Raw genomic sequence first — 22379 nt, forward strand, 5'->3', positions numbered from 1 at the left:
CCATATTAGCTCTGCCCGCTCGGGAATGATCTCAGATGGTGAATTTGTATTATATTAGACATAAAGATATAAGAAAACGATAACAATAACACGGGGAAAAAACGTAAACAAAGCCGAGTCAGCGCTTCTTACGCAATATGTCGCGTCAGCGCTGTCACCATGCCTGTTATAAATGGCTGTAATTCCTTTTAGAAACATCGTACAAGGATAATAATTATACCAGAGTGTAGCCAGAAAGTTCAGCTATTTTTTGGTAACAATAACTCAATTTTCATATTTCTTCGAGTGTTTTCTCTCTCCACGCTCCGAAACCTTCAGCTCCCCCTTATCCATTCTCTCTAAATGACCAAACCACCTCAACAACCCCTCTTCAGCCCTCTGACTAATACTTTTATTAACTCCACATCTCATAATTTCCACACACTGAATTCTCTGCATAATAGTTACACCATGCATTGCCCTTAGACAGGACATCTCCACTGCCTCCAGCTGCCTCCTTGCCTCAGCATTTGCAGCCCAAGCTTCACACCATCTTTGCCTCCGTGGATAATGTTTTTTGTCTCCACAGATACCTCAACGCACCACTCACATTTTTTCCTTCATCAGTTCTGTGGTTAACCCCCATTCTTCATAAACCCGTCTGCTGACAAGTCAACTCCCAAATACAGTGGACCCTCGGTATTCTATATTAATCCGTTCCTGAGAGTGCATCGAATACCGAAAATATCGAAAAGCGAATCAATTTTCCTCATAAGAAATAATGGAAGTCACATTAATCCATGCAAAGACAGCCAAAAGTATGAAAAAAAAAATTTTTACTACATGAAATATTAAGTTTAATGCAATAGAATAATTACAATAACAACAATAAATAATTGACACTTACCTTTAATGAAGATCTGGTGATGATTGATGGGATGGGAGGAGGGGAGAGGTGTTAGTGTTTAGAAGGGGAATCCCCTTCCATTAGGACTTGAGGTAGCAAGTCCTTTTCCGGGGTTACTTCCCTTCTTCTTTTAATGCCACTAGGGCCAGCTTGAGAGTCACTGGACTTCTGTCGCACAACATATCTGTCCATAGTGGCTTGTACCTCCCATTCCTTTATGACATTCCTAAAGTGTTTCACAACACTGTCAGTGTAATAGTCACCAGCACGGCTTGCAATAGCTGTGTTAGGGTGATTGTCATCAAAAAAGGTTTGCACTTTAAGCCCCATTGCACACATTTCCTTAATCTGTGAAGTAGGCAACTTCTTCAATTTCTCTATCCCCTCCTCCGAAGCAGTTTCCGCAGGTGTGGCCTCTTGCTGTTGAAGATGATCTAGCAGCTCATCAGTGGTTAGTTCTTCATTGTCCTCCTCCACCAACTCTTCCACATCCTCCCCACTAACCTCCAACCCCAAGGACTTCCCCAATGCCACAATGGATTCCTCAACTGGCATAGGCTTCTCAGGGTTAGCCTCAAATCCTTCAAAATCCCTTTTGTCTACACATTCTGGCCACAGTTTTTTCCAAGCAGAGTTCAAGGTCCTCTTAGTCACTCCCTCCCAAGCCATACCTATAAGGTTTATACAATTGAGGATATTAAAGTGATCCTTCCAAAACTCTAAATTTTAGAGTCAGTTGAGCTTCTGTGGTCACTACAAAGCACTTTTGAAACATAGCTTTTGTGTACAGTTTCTTGAAGTTGGAAATGACCTGCTGGTCCATGGGCTGCAGGAGAGGAGTGGTATTAGGAGGCAAAAACTTGACCTTAATGAAGCTCATGTCCCCAGAAAGTCGTTCTGCCAAGTCTGTAGGATGACCAGGGGCACTGTCTAATACCAGGAGGCACTTAAGGTCTAATTTCTTTTCAATTAGGTAATTTTTCACAGTGGGGGCAAATGCATGGTGTAACCAGTCATAGAAAAAGTCCCTAGTGACCCATGCCCTATTGTTTGCCCTCCACAGCACACACAAATTAGCCTTGAGGACATTGTTTTTCCTGAACACACTGGAAGTTTCAGAGTGATACACCAATAAAGGCTTCACTTTGCAATCACCACTAGCATTGGCACACATCAACAGAGTAAGCCTGTCTTTCATAGGCTTATGTCCTGAGAGTGCCTTTTCCTCCTGAGTAATGTAGGTCCTGCTTGGCATTTTCTTCCAAAACAGGCCTGTTTCGTCGCAATTAAACACTTGTTCAGGTTTCAAGTCTTCACTGTCTATGTAATCCTTGAATTCCTTCACATATTTTTCAGCTGCTTTTTGGTCCGAACTGGCAGCCTCACCATGCCTAATCACACTATGTATGCCACTACGATTCTTAAATCTTTCAAACCAACCTTTGCTGGCCTTAAATTCACTCACATCAGCATTAGTTGCAGGCAATTTCTTTACCAAATCGTCATGCAACTGCCTAGCCTTTTCACAAATGATCGCTTGAGAGATGCTATCTCCTGCTATCTGTTTTTCATTTATCCACACCAGTAACAGTCTCTCAACATTTTCTAACACTTGCGGTCGCTGTTTCGTAACCACAGTTGCACCTTTTGCAAGAACAGCTTCCTTGATTGCCATTTTCCTGGTCACTATAGTAGAGATGGTTGATTGGGGTTTATTATACAACCTGACCAGCTCCGACACATGCACTCCACTTTCGTACTTTGCAATTATCTCTTTCTTCATTTCAGTAGTCATTAGCACCTTTTTTCTCGAAGGGTTGGCACTAGAAGCTTTCTTGGGGCCCATGGTGACTTATTTTGCAGAAACAAGCACCAAAAACAGTGATAATGTGGAATGTACCGAATGTATCCTTAGATGCGCGCACACTGGCTGGCTTGTAAACACTGGCACACACGGGGCAGTTTAGGCCACACGTGGACACCTCTCGTACTAATCGTATCGAATACCGGGTTTTCAATCGGATACTGAGGCAAAATTTTTGCGATATAATGCATCGAATACTGGATTTATCGAATACCAATGCCATCGAATACCTGGGGTCCACTGTATCTGAAAACATTCACTTCTTCCATACTCCTCTCCAATGTGATATCCAGTTTATTATTATTATTACAATATAAATAATTTGTAATTTTTATTCACAGAAAAAAAATTTAGAAGATTTACTGTTATCCAGACTACTGCATTATTGTAATAATTGTATAAATAGTGTCAACCCATTCATAACTGCATATTGAACATCGCCAAAGAATCGAACACTTCTGATACTTTGAGCTCAATTTCAAGATACTTTTCATTGTGAAACTAATCAAAATCATATCTATTTCTGTAATATATCTTCCATTCTATCAAATGAGACCAAAAAAAACGAGAAAACAACCATAAAAACCATACAAAAATGCTGTTAAGGGGCGGCTAATGGCTGAGAAGTGAACTCCGTTATTTATGGTCCGATTTCTTTCATTTTTGGTGTACATTAAGAAGCATCTTTCCATCATACATTGCCCAAGTTTCAATAAGATAGTCCAACAAAAACTGAGATCCAGTTCCCTAGATCAAGAGCAAGAGCCCCTCACCAGCATCAAGGAACCTCCCTTGAGGCCCGCTCGTATCTGGCAATTTCGCTCGTGCCTGGAAGGAAAAACTCAACCGAGCAATTGCTCATATCAATAAAAAACTCACACTTGGATGCACTTATAAGTAGAGGTTCCACTGTACTACCAACTTCATTGAAGAAAAGAGACACATTACAGAACAAACTTTTGTTGGGACATTATACTCTGTACAGAGCAATATATCATCATAATAATAGCTTATTTTGCAACACATCTTCATTACATAACTGAAACTTGTATCTTAAAGCTAGTGAAATATGCAGATTTTAACAGCACTTAACAGAAAAAAGTATAGTGTGTTTGACATTTTAGCAAATATATTTTTTGTTGAATAAATAAATTAGACAGTAACTGTTAATGGTTATTGCCTATAACTGCAAATTTGGCAACACTTACAAGAGGCAGATATTCATGATAAAAGAAACTGAATGATCCTATGTTATATAATTGTGGCAAGGAGATGTTGTGAAAATACCAATATAGTGCGAGTAACTTAAGAATAAGAAATAGGGGGAGAGGGTTTGGAGTATTCTTAAAGGCTACTGAATCTTGTTATACAAATATATATTTATGATCTGTATGTCGGGGGTGTCACTTGATTTCATTTATATACAGTACTGTTGTATTGGAAGAATTAAGTATATGCCTATCTTCCTGTTTGTAATTACTGAGCCTGTTTGTTGCTACAGGAGTGGAGCTATGCCCTTAGTGTTCCATCTGTATTAATATGTATTCAGAATTCATGATGTGGTTGTAGCATAACTGCTATTCTGCTTTAAATTCATTCCATTCTTCCACCACTTTGTAAATATAAGTTTCCTGGTATCTCTTCAGTGCCACTTTTTCTTAATTTACATTTGTGACCTCTTTTTATCCCTGTCGAAGGTACCATAAGCTAGCTTACTTCATGTTGCTACCTCTTTTTCTGCCTGTTTTGTGTCCATCATCAGTGATCTCGACTGACTTGAAAAAACCTATTATATAGGCAGAACAAGTTTCTTAAACTGCACTTTGTGCCTTTTTATCATACTATCCATTTATCATTATGGTCTGTGGGTCAGATTGAATCATGCCATCGCATGTGAAGCATTGCATAAAAACTGTGGTGAATTACAATGATGAAAGATTGCCAGTGAATGTATAAAGTACAGTGTAATACAACAGTTTCATCAACAGGTTCCATTTAACACCAGCACATTTTAAACAAGACAAAAACAAATTAAAAATGACTAATTGCAAATAATGCCAGATCAGAATCTGGTTTCAAACAACTGGCCTTGGAGTTAGGAATTAAACGCTGACCATTTGCAAAATCATTCATTCTTTTAGTGTAATAGAAATTAATACAAAAACATAGCAAGGAAAGACTACTGACCCTGTGAACAAAATCCTTTGTGGAGGTCTGGATAAAGTGAAAAATTCAGACATCACAGCTTCACACTCGGGTATCATACATGTGTGTCAGGGACAGTCAGAAGTCTAACTCTAGGCCCGCCCACTACTTAAGGTTGCTACCCCGAGATGAGATTGACTAAATACAAGGTGTCGCAGTTTAACTGGTACAGTGAAACAGAAAAAAGTGGCTTGGTTGATAGCACCCTCTACTCACACACTTAGGGTCTGGGATCAGTCACCAGCATGGGGAAACGTTGGGCATGTTTCTCTACACCTGCCCATGTTCGCCTAGCAGTAAGTAGGTACCTATTTGTTAGTAGACTGTTGTGGATTGCATTCTGGGGGACAAGATTAATCTAAGTTGCTTGAAACGCTCTGCGTTATATAACCAGGGTTTTTCTATATAGTATGCCAATGATGTCAGCTAAGTCTGCAATAGTTGCATCATGTACTGCTAGAAATATAGATTATTATTATTATTATTATTATTTGCCAAAAGCCAGTTGCTAAGATGAGCTGAATCATATTAACAGCATTATACAGTAGCAGGCATACTTGCATAACAGGAATTGTTATAACAAATTGGGTTATAAGTCTTTCTTATATAATGGTAGCATTTAAAGACCAGCTTATCTGATAAGACACCCCCAATTAAATTTTTTTTTGTATGGTCAGGATATTAATCATGAATAGTTTGAGAAGTGTGAAAAAGAATTCACATGCACTGTACCACAAGAGGCATGCACTGTGTGTGAGATGCAGAAGTAAATTTTATGTAGCCTGTGCTAGTATTGATACAACTGCCAGCAATGAGATTGAGTAAGATGAATGCTACTGGAATTGTAGGAGAGATAAGGAGTGGAGATATATTGCAGTTTTTGAACTAGTATTGGCACACATCTGGCAAGACAATGATGGAGCGAGTGATGATGAAAATGTTTCTTCTTTTTTTGGGTCATCCTGCCTCAGAAACAGCTGATGTATTAAAAAAAGTTATTTAAAGACTGCTTGAAATTATCTGCATAACCAGGGTTTTTTTCTGAACTATGTCAACAATATCACCTTTTCTGTACCGTTTATATATTATTTTTTATAAAAATAAAGTGTATCATTTATCATTATGCAGGCCTTTGGGTCACCAGCAGCCACAACCTAGTTGAAAAGGCAATCAGTAGAAGATCCTGGCCTTAGGCCAGGTGGCAATTAGAAGCCAATAACACTAACATCACATACAAAAATCTTTGAAAAGGTGGTGAAAGGCCAAATTACAAATTTTATTGAAAAACATGATCTACACAACCCAAATCAACATGGATTTAGAGTAGTCATAGGTAACAGATGTATCACAGGATCTAAATTATTTTCACAATGACTAATTGATAAGTAAGAGAGCAAAGGAGAAATTAAGATTAACTTTACCATTATTCCTGCTGTCTTCAACAGACTTTCTATAATGTGGTATTCAAAGACTTATGTTTTGTTATTAGAAAATATTCTGGCAGATTAATGGAAAGTGGCAAATATTGTACTAATACGTATTAAATAAAGGTGACAGAGAGGACCCTTTAAACTATGGTACTATAAGCCTCTCTTATAAGTTTTGTAAAAATTTAAAAAATACCATAGAAAAGTGACTTGTTAAATTGTCTTTAAATTAATACTTCAGTGTAGTTATAAAAACTATACAAAAAAGAAACTGATGGATAGATTGTACATATTTAGATTTAACCCTTTGACTGTTTCGGCTGTATATATACGTCGTACGAGCCACTGTTTCAGACGTATGTATACTCAGTAATTCTAGTGGCTTCAAATCAAGCAGGAGAATGCTGGTAGGCCCACATGTGAGAGAATGGGTCTGTGTGGTCAGTGTTCACTGCATAAAAAAAATACTGCAGCACGCAGTGCATAATGAGAAAAAAAAAACTCCAACTGTTTTTGGATTAAAACGCCGACTTTGAGGTGTATTTTCGTATAGTATTTATTATTGTATTCTCGTTTTTCATGGTCTCATTTGATAGAATGGAAAACATATTACAGAAATAGTGGTGATTTTGATACATAGTTTCACTATAAAAACAACCTTGAAATTGAGCTCAAACTAGCGGTAATGTTCAATATTTACCAATGGTCAAGAGTAAACAAATCACACCACACGTTCAATACACATCAACTGGGGAGTCTAATATTCTTTCACTAGTGCACTAATATTATTTATACCATTTTTACAATAATTCAGTAGTCTGAATAAAAGTAAATCTTCTATTTTTTTGTGTGAATTAAGTCAAAATAGAAAGCAAGAGTAATATAAGAGGGGCCTGGAGACATGACTGATGAACAGAGGATATGTTATTGTAGTACCAAGAATGTCTGCATTGTTTATTCTGGACCCTGTTTTGAAATTGGCATCTTTTTAATTTGCGTAAAATTGGCCAAATTGCCAATTTCTGACCACTTTATTGGGTAGTTAAAATCGGTAAATTGGCGGTTTCTTGTTACTCAGTTGATAGAAAAAAATGGAGTTCTAAAGAAATTGCTATGAGTTTGGTCGACTGGAACAATGGAATTGGCCAAAAATAGGGCTCAAAGTCGGCGAAATCGCCGATGTGTATATATCACCGAGATTGCTAACTTCGTGGGAGTGTAATTCCATAAGTTTTCAATCAAATTTCGTACTTTTGGTGTCATTACCACCGGGAAAAGATTCCCTATCATTTCATAAGTTTTTTTTTTTTTTTTCAAATATTTTGCGACATAAAATGACAGTTTCAGAAAGGGGCTTGCGACAGTCAAAGGGTTAAAAAAATTAAAGTGTTCCCTATGAAAATCTCTTCCAGAAACTAAAATTTTGTAGGGATAATACATATATTATTAGAGTAGATCAGATTTTCATTTGAAAGGAAAATGCAAACAATGATTAAAGGAAAAATATCTTTTTGGGGAAGGGTAATATTGCCAGCTGAATCCTACAGGCATTCTCAAGAGGAGTGTAATGTTATCCATTAAGTCCTACAAGAATCCTCAAAGGGAAGGATGATTTCACCAGTTCTTCTACCAGGACCCTCAAGGGGGAGGGTGACATCACCAGCTCAGTCCTACAAAGGTTCTAAATAGGAGGGTAATGTCACCTCATTTTGTCCTGCAAGGATCTCCAAGTTAAATACGTCACCAGTTTAGTCCTACAAGAATCCGTATTGAATCTGACTCTGCAGCATTTCTTATTTACATAAAAGATTTACTGGACTCGAATTTTAGAAGTGGGGGGTACATTGGTAGCACTCTGCAGGAGAAGTGGTCGTGTTGTAGTGCTGGAGTTGAGAAGTAGAATATTTGCATTTGAAAGGATGGGTGGGGGTATTGTGGTTGGTAGGGCCATTGGAACTGATTTGTCCTCACACTTGTGGAGAGACAGGACTCGAGGAAATGATTGATGGCGAATGTTTTCTTCTTCTGGTCACTCTGCTGTGGAGGAAAACAGATAAGTTGTTAAAAAATATTTGACATATAATAATAGCTGTGTTCAACATATGAACAAGTTTGCAGATGATTAAAAAAAAAAAGCAGTTGCAACTTGTATATCTACTACCAATTCAGAGTCATGTACCTATATATCTGTTATATCTATGTGACTGATGGGTAAGTATTATACCCCTTCAAGAATTTTCTGTTATTACACATACACTTTTTAAATTGCACCAAAGTGGTTGGGTCACTTCCCTTCTATATCCTACCTCACTCCCCCTCCCACCCTTTTCCAATATTTCTATCCTTACCCATCCTTCTTCCTTACCCACCTTACCAAAGACTCTGGTCATAAGAAGCGAAACAAAAAAAAATCTACAAGTACATATGTACAAGAAAACTTATGGAGTGAGGAAATAGCAACTGATAGATAATGGAATTTATTTCAGTGCAAGGAATGGTGGAGGCTTGATTCCTCCCATCTACTAGTATATCACAATAATTTCTGTAGAACAGGTTGTAAAAAATTGCTGATGCTGCTTTGTGCTTCTCTCTTGCAGTCAAAACAAAAGATGAGATTAAGTATTTGCATTTATTCTTATTACTATTGAATATTAATCCTTTGACTGTCGCAACCCCAAATCCTGAGGTGTCTCCTGGTGTCGAAATTTTTTTGAAAAAAAAAAAAAAAATAAAAATTATTTTTTCTTATGAAATGATAGAGAATCTTTTCCTGATGGTAATGACACCAAAAGAACGAAATTTGATGGAAAACTTATGGAATTACGCTCTCTCGAAGTTAGCGGCCTCGGCAATATTTACGAATTGGCAATTTTGCCCACTTTGAGCCCTATTTTCGTCTAATTCCATTGTTCCAGTCAACCAAACTCATAGCTATTTCTTTAGAACTCTTTTTGTTCTATCGATTGAGTACAAGAAACTGTCCATTAACCGATTTCAACTACCCAATAACATGGTCAGGAATTTGCAATTTGGCCAATTTCAAGCAAATTAAAAAAATGTCAATTTCAAAATAGGGTTCAAAATGAACAATGCAGACATTCCTGGTTCTAAAATAACATTTTCTTTGTTCATCAGTCATGTCTCCAGGCCCCTCTGATGTTACTCTTGCTTTCTATTTTGAATTTTTTTTCAAACAAAAAATAGAAGATTTACTGTTATGCAGACTACTGCAATATTGTAATAATTGTATATTAGAATGACTGCATATTAGAATGGCTAGTTGGACATTTATTGGACAATGACATCATTTGTTTACTTTTGAACATCGGCAAAAATCAAACATTTCCCCTAATTTGAGCTCCATTTCAAGGTTCTTTTCATTGTAAAACCACGCAGAATCACTCTATTTCTATAATATGTTTTCTATTCTATCAAATGAGACCAAGAAAACGAGAATACAACCATAAATACTACACGAAAATACATCACAAAGTTGGCATTTTAATCCCAAAACATGGTCGGAGTCTTTTTTTTTCTCATTATGTACTGCGTGCTGCAGAATTTTTTTTATATGGTGCACACTGACCACACAGACTCATTCTCTCACATATGGGCCTACCAGCTTTCTCCTGCTTGATTTGAAGCCGCTAGAATTTTTGAGTATATATACAGCAGGGCCCCGCTTTACGGCGTTTCACTTTACGGCGTTCCGCTAATACGGTCATTTCAAATTATGACCAAAATTCGCTATACGGCTCCCCCCACCTGACTTTCTAATACGGTCACCGCGCCCCACCTTGTTTGTTTACATTCTCCATGAGCTCAGTAAGCACTAAGTCTCTCCATTTTGTCTGGAAACTCCAAAATTTCAAATGTTTTTAAAAGTTATTTCATATTTTATATATACTCTGATAATTATACTTATGTATACCTGTACTTAAATAAACTTACATACTGTGCTGGCATGCAGGTACACATTAAAATCAGTAAGAGTGTCTTATGTCTCCAGACGTCATATTAGTAATGATAATAATCATCGAGTCTCGTTTAAATGTCGTATATTACGTTAAATACACATTTTCATTAATCCATCTATGATATTTTTTCAAAATTATATAATAAACACGATACATAACATAAAAAGATGATAAATACACCCCACAATAGAATAAATAAACATAAATATGAGATGTGGTAGCTAGATAACTTGTACAAGTGATGCCAAGAATAACATTTTCTCTAATCTAACATAAGAGAAAATGTGTTACTGGGGGTAACTGTAGAAAATTATTCCTTTTGTATGTATGTAAGTAAGTTTATTCAGGTATACACAAATACAGTTACATAGATTATCATACATAACAACATATGTGTAGAGAACCTAGGATAACCCAAAAAAGTCAGAGTGACTTATTTCCATTGCCTTCACTCAGAGCATCATTTCTTCTCAAAATGATGTTACATGAGAATGGGAGTGTTCTTCTTTATTTATTCTACCGTATCAATGTAGAGACAACCTGTACACAATGTAACTTGTACACAAACCAGACGTGTACACTTCGTTTACAAAACTTACCTTCGCCTGGTTTGTTTACATAACTCTGCGCCTGTCCTCTCTCGTGCACTTATTCTTTCTCTCTCTCATTTATTCGTTTTATCTCATTTACTTACTCCTGACCCTACATTAAGACTACAAATATTTTAAGGTAAGTAATGAGTGAACTGTATATACATTTTATCGCTCTGGGATGCTTAACCCTTTGAGGGTCGACAGGCCCTCTCCGAAACTCGTTCTCAGGGTCGGCCAAATTTAAAAAAAAAAAAAAATTATTTTCTCTTATGAATAGATAGAGAATCTTTTCCCAATCATAAAGACACCAAAAGTTTGAAATTTGATAGAAAACTTACGGAATTATGCTCTCGCAAAGTTAGCGGTCTCGGCGATGTTTACGCATCAGCGATTTTGCCCACTTTGAGCCCCATTTTCGGCCAATTTCACTGTACTAGTCGACAAAAAACATGAATATTTCGCTAGAACTCCATTTTTTCTATCGAATGGGTGCAAGAAACCACCCATTTATAAATTCAACTATCCAGTACAGTGGTCAGAATTTAGCAATTTTGCCAATTTCACACAAATTTCAAAAGATGCCAATTTCCGAATAGGGTCCAGAATAAACAAGAAAGACATTCCTGGCACTAAAATGACATTTCCTCTAGTCATTAGACACGTCTCAAGGCCCCTCTTATATTCTTTTGCTTTCCACTTTGAATTTTTATTCTCACAAAAAATATAAGATTTACTGTTATGCAGACTACTGCATTAGTGTAAAAAATGGTATAAATATTATTGGTGCACTTGTGAAAGAATATTAGACTCACCAGTTGACGTGTATTGCACGCTTGGCACGATTTGTTTACTTTTGAAGTTTGGTAAAAATCGAACATTTCTGCTACTTTGAGCTCAATTTCAAGGCATCTTTCATTGTAAAACCAGTCAAAATCATCTCAATTTCTGTAATATTTCTTCCATTCTATAAAATGAGACCAAGAAAACTAGAATACAACAATAAATACCATACAAAAATACACTGCAAAGTCGCTGATTTATTAAAAAAAATGGTCAAAGTTTTTTTTTTCTCATTATGCACTGTGTGCTGCAGGATTTTTTTTTCGACTGTGCACACTGACCACATAGACCCATTCTTTCATATGAAGGCCTACCAGCTTTCTCCCACTAGATTTGAGGCCGCTAGAATTTATGAGTACTAGTACGTCAAAAACCCCTACGCGTAAAACGTACTAGTACGACGAAAACCCTCAAAGGGTTAAATATCATAGAATATATGTGTGGGTGGGTTGGCCTGGTATGGTAGCCCGGCTGACTACCATACATACCACACTTGATTTTTTACAATAAATACTACTCATCTCACCCTATATTTTAAGGTAAGTAATGAGTGAACTGTATATACATTTTATCGCTCTGGGATGCTTAAATATCATAGAATTGTATGTGTGGGTGGGGTGGCCTGGTAAGGTAGCCTGGCTGACTACCATACATACCACACTTGATTTCTTACAATAAATACTACTTGTCTCACCCTAGATTAAGACTATAAATATTTTAAGGTAAGTAATGAGTGCACTATGTGTGTATTGTACTTTTTTATTGTTTTTTGATGCCTGGTTCTATTGCTAACTTAATATATGTTAGTGTAAACTTGTTATCTAGTGTTTGTATGCATTTGTAAGTGGAAAAAAAGGGTGTTCCACTTTACGGCGGTTTCCGCTTTACGGCGGTAGCCTGGAACCTAACCAGCCATATAAGTGGGGCCCTACTGTACTTCAAACACGGTGGCTTGTAAGACGTATATATACGACCGAAACAGTCAAAGGGTTAAAATTAGAAAAAGAACTATAATGGAGTATAGTAATGAGTTTTAAAACAGATGCATTTGATTTTTATTCTCTTGAGATCTGCATTCTGTAGCAGTATTTGCTAGGAAAATAAAGCCCCTTATTTTAATTTCTTTGTTACACTTTCAGACTTATTTGATGTGTAACTCACCTTTTTCACCCCATTGTCACATTTATCAATTAAAAAAACTATGATTTTAAATTCATCTTTTGTTAAATGGTATAAATACTGTGAATGGGATGCACTGCTCTGTTTCATCAATATGATGATCAGTATTACATTATTTTATTAGTCAAAAGAAATCTGAAAGTTTCTCATGGGTTATAGGGGAAGCATGACCAATTTTGGCCGTCATTTTTTTCTCTCGTCCAATTTTTCATTTTTGGTGTACGTGAAGATGTGTTCATGAAACTTATTCTCTGTAAGTTTCAATAAGATAGTCCAAAAGACAACTGAAAAAAAATATTTACTGAAAATGACATTTGGCAAGAACCCCGTCCTAAATGGCACAACTATAGGTGGTTTTGGGACTTGGTACTTATAAAACAATCCTAGTGCGATGTTTTCACTGGAGGTAATCCTGTAATTATCTTTAATTATTCTACAAAAAAAATTAAGTTAAGTTTTTTTGCATTTGCAAAATATCTTTTCCTTTACTCCCACACAAATCCCAAAATATTTAGAATATTTCCAATATTCCACAACCCAATTGTAGAACAATAATTTTTTATGATTCCTGTAAAATTCCTGTAAAAATTATTGCATTTAGTTCAATAATGATAGCTGGGCTTCATGAAATAAGTCAACTTATTTCTGAGATAGTCACTGGGAACGCAGGGTGGCCCCCCTTTTCCCGTGTCGGGGAAAATTTTTTCCCAAGAAAATCGCTCTTTTTTCAGTGTTTTCTTATGAAACTAGTGATCTAGTGCAGTTAGCCTCTCAAAAACTCCATTTTTTCTTACCCAGGACCAAAGAACACTATATACGAAGGAGCAGTAATGATTTTAGGTGGTGGGACTATTTTATTCATTCTAGGGTATATATCATGCTTCTATTTAATTTATATTGTTTATTATGTCATATTACATCAATTGTGATAGATAAATAAGCAGTAGATTTGATATTAACGTAATAATGAAGCATTTTCTCTCACCTCTCGAGATCCAGGAATTCCTGCAGACATAAGCAGATGTTCCCAGACGGCTTCTGATTAGCTCTCAGACTCTGTATTAGCTCCACCCACTTTCTTATGATGCCAAATCATCATTTATTATATTAGAATGAAAGAATAAAACAAGAAATAGGAAAAAAAATTATAGTCATTTATACCATACATGATATAAATGACTATAATTCCTTATAGGAACATCTCTTTGGCAACACTCTGGTATAAGAATCAAAGCTATTTTTCTGTACAATTAACTCAATTTCCATACTTTTTTCAATTTTTTTTTTTTCATGGGCATGTGGCATGTCATGCCTACCCTTTACTCATGTGATGACCCACTCAGTAGAACTTTTGGTCATACAACCAAGACCTTCCACTGGGTTACATGATGATAAATGCTCTCGCATATCTAATCCTGAAAAATTATGTAATTTTTTAATTTGTTGTAAGTAGATATAACTCAAAATGGGATAAAGACATACCAAATAGATAACATTATTAATATACATATAACAACATAATACTTGTATACGTATATATTGTACTGTATATACATCTGTCTTGTCAGTAAAAACAGGCTCTGTACTATGCAATATTGATCACATTTAAGGTTTTTGTTTCACTTCCAGAATTCACATGTTATTCCATTGGTAATTTTGAACAGTTGGTAGAACTGAAATTCTGTAGTTTCCAGCTTATGGATCTACTTAATATTAGAAGAATACAACATCCTTATTCAGATTAGTAACCCGGAGGGTCAATGATCCAAGATAACACCAGAAAGCTAAGCAGTGAGGAAAATAGAGGAGTTCCTGGGACCTACAATCCTCTTTTTCTTCATACATCAAAATTATAAAATAATATTTAACTGCTTACTAATTGTTTAAAAGTGAAAATTACACACACCAAACTAATGTTCATTGACTGCTCGTATTGAATAAAACTTGAAAAGTACAGAATTCTTTGGCAAACACACTTGTCTGTTATTGGCAAAAAAAAAAAAAACCATAATGCAGAACAAACCTTTTGTTTTAAATGACATTAAAACGTCATTTAAAACAAAAGGTGACTTGATGAAGACTTGCTAAAGTTTACTCCTGTGCAGAACATCCTCATAGTCAGCCTGTTGCCTCAGTCACCAACCTGTCTGCTATTTATGAAATTCTTGTCTTTTCTTTGATGATTGATGAGAGAGATCAATGCTATTTCTGGTCTCTGATCTATATTATGAAGACTTGCTTCATATTTTATGCTTGAGTTTTTCTGTCATTAGGTTACAACTACCAACTCGCATTAATTTTTTTCCATTAACATAAAAAATCTAATTAAAAATTAATTATTTTTATATTTCTTATGAACCATACAAAGAAGTTACAGTAGTTATACATTCTAGTTGGTAATTTTTTATTTTGATCTTTTTGTAATACAGATATAATTTGATATAATTGAGGGCTTAGAAGAAAGCCACTAGTTATGCAAAAACATTTTGGGCAAACTAATTACGTGTATAAGGCTTACGTACCGGTTGCCTTTATTTCTTTATTAAAATCTGCAAGTATACTTCAGTTGCATTTATATTACATGCTACTGTATTATTAAGCATTAGTTTCCTTGGTGACATTGAGATTTGGAGTTATGAACAAAATTATCCATGCTTCATGTACATTATAGTAAGTACTGGCAGTATGTTGGTAAGCAACAACTTGCTGAACATTTTGTGTGTACAGGATTGCTGGTATTTTCTTATTGTCTCATTAACATGTAAGATGACCGGTAAATCTTAAAGGTTTCTGCTTACATTTAGTATACACTGGCCTTTACTTTGTTGGGTGTTTCTTGATATTTATTAACTGTGGTGCCTGTATTTTCTTCAAACCTTGGAGGCCTGGTCAGAGACCAGGTTGTGAGGGTGATGATCTTCAGACACGTTAGCAGATGGCAAACTGCCAACATGTTTTGAGAACAGCTTTGGATATATGAATTCTACAGATGTTCTTTTTAATTATTTAATTTCCACGTGAAATTAAATTGGCAGGTAGCCAGTTAAAGATCATAATTTTACAATAAAAAATAAGAGAAGCAGTATTTGGAGACTAGGCAGTAAAAATGGAAAATTACCCTAAATAAATTCATTGATGGATTAATAGAATGAAAAATGAAGCGAAGTCTAAACATTACTTTTAAGCTCTGAATGTATATGATATAATCTGTTATCGAAGACAATGAGATTATATAAATTATGAAGCTCCTTGTTTTCCCTGTTCGTAATGAGTAGTTTCATTAACAATTTTAATTATTTTTTCTAACACGGCCAACATGTAGCAGGCAGTATTTAAAAAGTTAATTTCCATTAACTGCTCTTTTCACATGCCTTTGAAAGTTTTTTTAATTTAAAACTGGTTAATATATATACATATCCTATTTCTTTGTTTTGCTGCTTTAGGTATAATTCCTGGGGCTATATTATTACACCTGTTTAGAAAATCTAATGTAACATTGGTCATTAGAACCTGATATAGTTATTGCTCACAATACTTCAAGGGTGATGATGCTATAATAGCTGAACTAATGAAATAAGTGCTTATGATACACTTTCGGTTAATGACAACAGCCAAACATCTCCTACAGGCGGGAGAAGACAGGGAGAGACCTGGTGTAGAAGAAGAAGCAGCTGTGACCAGAACAAACCTCACATCTAACGCCAAGTTGCACCAGTGTACCTACTGTTCATACATCACTCCCAGGAAAGACCACTTAATCATGCACATTCGCACCCACACAGGGGAGAAGCCATTTGCGTGTCCATATTGTCCATCTCGGTTTGTCCAAAAAGGCACTCTAAGTAATCACATTCGCATTCATACTGGAGAGAAGCCATTTTCATGCCCATTTTGTACACAAAGTTTTGCCCGAAACAGCCATTTAAGAAGTCACATGTTAACACACAAAAGTTTCCTAGATGCTTCGACCTCTTAGTCTTTGTTATGTATACATAGTACTGTATATAATAATATACATTATATAATAATTACTATATGCACTAATATACTATTATATAGTATATGTATGCCCAGGCTAGGGGCTTGGACCTCTAACAGGTTTGTGAGAGCATCACATAAGAATGTGTGGAGGCATGTGGTTTATGACTTGACGTGTTATTAGTGCGATCAAGGTAACATTTATATAGGGATTCAGGAGAAACTGGTTAGCTGGACTTTGATCCTAGAAGTGGGAAGTTCATTGCCTGCACTCTGAAGGAGGGGTGGGGATGATGCAGTTCAGATGACCTAATGAAGTGCTTTCTCAGGGTGCTTCTGGCAAGGTAGTGGTTTGATGAGTGATGTGGAAGTGTTTCCTCTTTTTTGGGATACCTGGCCTCAGCGAGAAATAGCTTGTGTGTTAATTTTTTTTTGTTTAGAATATTGTATATAAATATATGATAATGACACATGTACAGGGCACCACAACAGATAACAGTGTAATAAGTATACATTATTTCTTACCTTTATCTTAAAGTGGATCATCCGAGTAAAAAAAATTTTTTTTTTTTTTAATGTTTTGCATACCGATTTCCACTTTTTACTTTCTGTGGCAATGACTGCCACCATATTTTTTATTATACTTTCTATTGTAACTGGAGTGATTTAAGTGAAATGTCTAGTTTTTTTTATGTGCTACTTACGGCTTTCTGAAAATTTCCTTGGTACAGTAGGGTCCCGCTTTATGGCGTTCCGCTAATACGGCAGTTTCAAATTATGACCAAAATTTGCTATATGGCGAGTGGTTTTTCAAATACGGCACACCCCACCCAGTTTGTTTACATTCTCTGTGAGCACAACTCTGTTTTGTCTGGAAATTTTCCAAATTTTCGAGTGTTTTAAAGTTATTGCATATTTTATATGTACTCTGATAATTATATTTATGTGTACCTGTACCTAAATATACTTACACTGTGCTGGCATGCAGGTACACATTAAAATCACTAAGAGTCTCTCTACTCTGTGCCATATAATCTCTTGGGCGCATTAAATGTCGTATATTACATTAATATAGACATTTCCATTAATCCATATATGAATTTTTTTTTCAAAATTATATAGTAAATGTTCTACGTAACATATAAACATGATACATACACTCACAATATAAAAATTGACATAAATATGAGATTTGTTTACCGAGCGGTTAGTAGGAGTTGGAAGAATTGCATTTTCTCTAGTCAGACCAGTAACTTAACTAGAAATTTATACCTTTCGTATGCCTTCACTCTGTCTATAGCTATTCATGACTCTTGTGGGTTTAGTGCTTCTTTGTTATGATTATAATAATGATAACTTGTAATAATAATAACTTGTAATAATAATAATTTGTAATAATAATAATTTGTAATAATAATAATTTGTAATAATAATAATTTGTCAGAGCATTATTCCTTCTAAAAATTACATGAGAATGGAAGTGTTGGTCTTTATTTATTCTACTGTATCAACATGGAGACAACTTGTACACAATGTAAAGTGTTTGTATTATGGTATAATACAACCTGTATGAACGAATACCAGACTTGTTCGCCTGGTTTGTTTACATTACGTGTTGGTGGGGTGGGGAGGGGAGGGCAGCCTTAGCTGGCTACCGTACTTCCCAAACCTGACTTCCTATAAATAAAACTCACCTCTCACCCTACATTAAGACTACAAATATTTTAAGGTAATTAATGAATGTACTGTATAAGTATTTTATTGCTCTGGGAAGCGTTAATTAAATGTCATAGTACTGTATATTGCATGTGGGTGGGGTGGGGTGGGCTGACCTGGCTGGCTGTCATACCTCCCAAACCTGACTTCCTACAAATAAAATTCACCTCTCACCTTACATTAAGACTACAAATATTTTAATGTAAGTGATGGGTGGTGTATTGTGTGTGCATTATACTTTTCATTGTTTTTAATGCCTAGTTCTATTGCTAACTTAATATATGTTAGTGTAAACTTGTTATCTGGCATTTATGTGCACTTATAAGTGGAAAAAATGGCATTCTGCTTTCTGGCAGTAGCCTGGAACCTAACCTGCCGTATAAGTGGGGCTCTACTGTATATCTTTCACTTGGGTTACTTTTTCATTCAGATGTGAGCAATAGTTTTGAAATTAGAATGTTTTACTTTAATTTATTTTAGCTTTCATATTTTCATAACTATTGTAATTTTTTGCGTGGAACTAACATACATCTCAGTCTAAATTATTTCTGCATAAAGTTTGCTATATGGGTAATATCAATGTAAAGTATGTACAAGTGTTGTTAATTTAGTTGTAAGGGAAATCCTGATGTGGGTTGTAATTGTATGATTACCTACTTGGTAACTCATTAAGAGCATTTTTAAAACTATTGTAGCTTACATAGCTGTGCCCTTGACTCAGTCAAGGATTGTGTACGTGGTAAATCACTTAGTGTTCTTCACCGCTGCCACACTACCCTATCCCCCTATTTTCCTACCTACTTTTTTTTTTTTTTTTTTTTTTAGTGGGAGGAGGCAGCAGTTTTAGCAGACTTCTGGTGCAATAGCACTGACAGTAGCAGGCTTCTGGTGCAATAGAATTGACAGTAGCAGGCTTCTGGTGCAATAGCATTGACAGTAACAGGCTCCTGGTGCAATAGCATTGACATTAGCAGGCTCTTTGTGCAATAGCATTGACAGTAGCAGGTGCTTCATGCAATAGCATTAACAGTAGCAGGCTCTTGGTGCAATAGCATTGACAGTAGGAGGCTCCTGGTGCAATAGCATTGACAGTAGCAGGCTCCTAGTGCAGTAGCATTGTCAGTAGTAGGCTCTTTGTGCAATAGCATTGACAGTAGCAGGCTCTTCATGCAATAGCATTAACAGTAGCAGGCTCTTGGTGCAATAGCATTGACAGTAGGAGGCTCCTGGTGCAATAGCATTGACAGTAGCAGGCTTCTGGTGCAATAGCATTGACAGTAGCAGGCTCCTGGTGCAATAGCATTGACAGTAGCAGGCTCTTTGTGCAATAGCATTGACAGTAGCAGGCTCTTCATGCAATAGCATTAACAGTAGCAGGCTCTTGGTGCAATAGCATTGACAGTAGGAGGCTCCTGGTGCAATAGCAGTGGCAGTAGCAGGCTCCTAGTGCAGTAGCATTGTCAGTAGTAGGCAGCTTAGTAGTTGAGGATGTCACCTGGCAGTCTAGCAGGTATTGTATTGACTGTGTAGAAGTGTGGTAACAGTGCAGGCATTGTGCTTCTGCTGTGAACCTAATTATTTTAATTTTTGGTTGGGCAGTCAAGTTGCAGCCAATGAATAGCTGTGTATTGATGTCTCATAAGGTCCTTGTTGGCACGTGGGAGTTGTTGCTGGGAAGTACTACTTTCATACCACAACTCTGATAGTGATGTGTGGTTGAGGGCCTCTTGTGTTTGTCATGCATTGTTGTAGGCTGATTGGTATGGGGACAAGTAAATGCTCATCCCTAGTGACTAATTTGGCAGCTTCATCTGTAGTCTCATTTTCTTGGATGCCAGTGTGGTTTGGTATTCATCTGAGTGTGGTTTTACTGCTCTATACATCTTGGGCTTGTAAAATAGACATGATGAGTACATTATCCTGTAGTTGAGTGTGCTGCAGTGACTAGGGAGCAGCTGTGGAATACGTTTGGAGAACATTGTGCTGCTATTCTTTTGCAAAGCATGAGTTAGTGTTTTTTGGATTAAAACTAACTCGGGTATTGAGCAGTGGTCAAGACTGGTTTGCAAGACTGTCAGTCATGATGGACTTTTTGCAGAAGTAACTCAACTGGCCAAAAAATGTTATCAGATGAAAATTAGTTAGTCAGTTATTTTATCAAAGGGCCCAATAGATTAAAAAAGATTCTTCAAAAATAGTTTCGGAATTTAGAGGCTCTAACAGTTTTTTTCTTCTTCCAGATTTTTATCAAATATCAATCAGTTAGAGTGCTTATTTATTATAATTTCCTTCATATTTAAATCATTTGTTTTAGATAGTATGACCTCATTATAACAGATTACTAAGGGGAAGGTGGGAGGTTGCCCTCTTAACCCTTAAACGGTCCAAACAAATCGACGTTCAAATTCGTAGTGCTACAAAAGTAGATCTACTTTTTTTTTAACATACATATTTTCATATGTAACAAAAAATAAAATGTAGATAAAAGTTTTTTTACACGTTTTCAAATGTAAAACAAAAAAGAAGATCTACATTTTTTTACATACTTTCAGATGTTGAAAAAACGTATATATACGTTTGGACCATTTAAGGTTAAAGGAAAATCACTGCATTAAAGTGCTCAATGTAGTTGGTTGGGTCTGCCACATTGATGGCACTACCAGGGAAACACAAATTTCCCATAAAATGCATTTAGTCTGCTGCATTGATGATACAACCAGACATACTAAGAAAAAGCTGTAATACAGTGTAGTATTGTAAATCTACTGAAAATAAAGAGTTAAAAGTATAGTACCTCTTGTAAGCCATTCTATTGATTCTGTTATGGTTTGTGAAGACAGACTTTGAAGTATCCTTTTGGCAGCTTTTCCTTATTTTATAGCTATAACTCTTAATTCTGCCAGTTGATAGAGCTACAGTGTCTTCCTAGTCAATTATTCATATCGTTTTAGAATGCTACCTGGAGGGTATCCCAGGGATCAACGCCCCCACAGCCTGGTCCATGACCAGGCCTCCTGGTGGATCAGGGTCTGATCAATGAGGCTGTTACTGCTGGTTGCACGTAGTCCAACATACGAACCACAGCCAGGCTGATCTGGCACTGACTTCAGGAATCTGTCCAGCTCCCTCTTGAAGACAACCAGGGGTCTATTGGTAATTCCCCTTATGGCTGGTGGGAGGCTGTTGAACAGACTTGGGCCCCGGACACTTGTTGTGTTTTCTCTTAGTGTACTAATGGCACCCCTACTTCTCACTGGGGGTATGTTGCATTGCCTGCCAAGTGTTTTGCTTTCATAGGGAGTGATTTTTGTGTGCAGATTAGGGACCAGTCCCTCCAGGATCTCCCAGGCGTAAATTATGATGTATCTCTCACCTGCGCTCCAGTGAATACAAGTCAAGTGCTTCCGAGCATTTCCAGTAGTTAAGGTGTTTGATGGAACTTACATGTGCAGTGAAGGTTCTCTGTACACATTCTCTAAATCTACAGTTTCACCTGCCTTGAATGGAGATGTTAATGTACAGCAATATTCCAGCCTTGAGAGAACAAGTTATTTAGAAAGGATCCTTATTGCTTGGCATCTCTTATCTTGAATGTTCTCATTATCCATCCTATCTGTTTCCTCGCAGATGTGATAATGGCACTGTTTTGATCCTTGAAGGTGAGATCCTCAGACATTACCACTCCCAGATCCTTCACATTTACTTCTCCACTCT

The 22379-nt window shown here is 36.4% G+C and overlaps 1 protein-coding gene across 13 annotated transcripts in view; it reads left to right on the forward strand.

Moving 5' to 3' along the window:
- Positions 1 to 22379, forward strand: part of LOC128685760 (protein tramtrack, beta isoform) — a 149873-nt gene that overhangs the window by 26316 nt on the left and 101178 nt on the right. Inside the window, exon 6 of one of the 13 annotated variants that reach the window (XM_053772390.2) lies at positions 16600 to 16962. The exons of the other annotated variants lie outside the window; for them this stretch is intronic. Within the exon in view, the coding sequence (XP_053628365.1) occupies positions 16600 to 16947 (348 nt within the window). The 3' untranslated portion in view covers positions 16948 to 16962. Of the gene's footprint in view, positions 1 to 16599; positions 16963 to 22379 lie in introns of those variants that run through there. 13 annotated transcript variants of the gene reach the window in all.

The sequence above is a fragment of the Cherax quadricarinatus genome, chromosome 23, assembly GCF_038502225.1.
Source record: "Cherax quadricarinatus isolate ZL_2023a chromosome 23, ASM3850222v1, whole genome shotgun sequence".
Taxonomy (NCBI): domain Eukaryota; kingdom Metazoa; phylum Arthropoda; class Malacostraca; order Decapoda; family Parastacidae; genus Cherax; species Cherax quadricarinatus.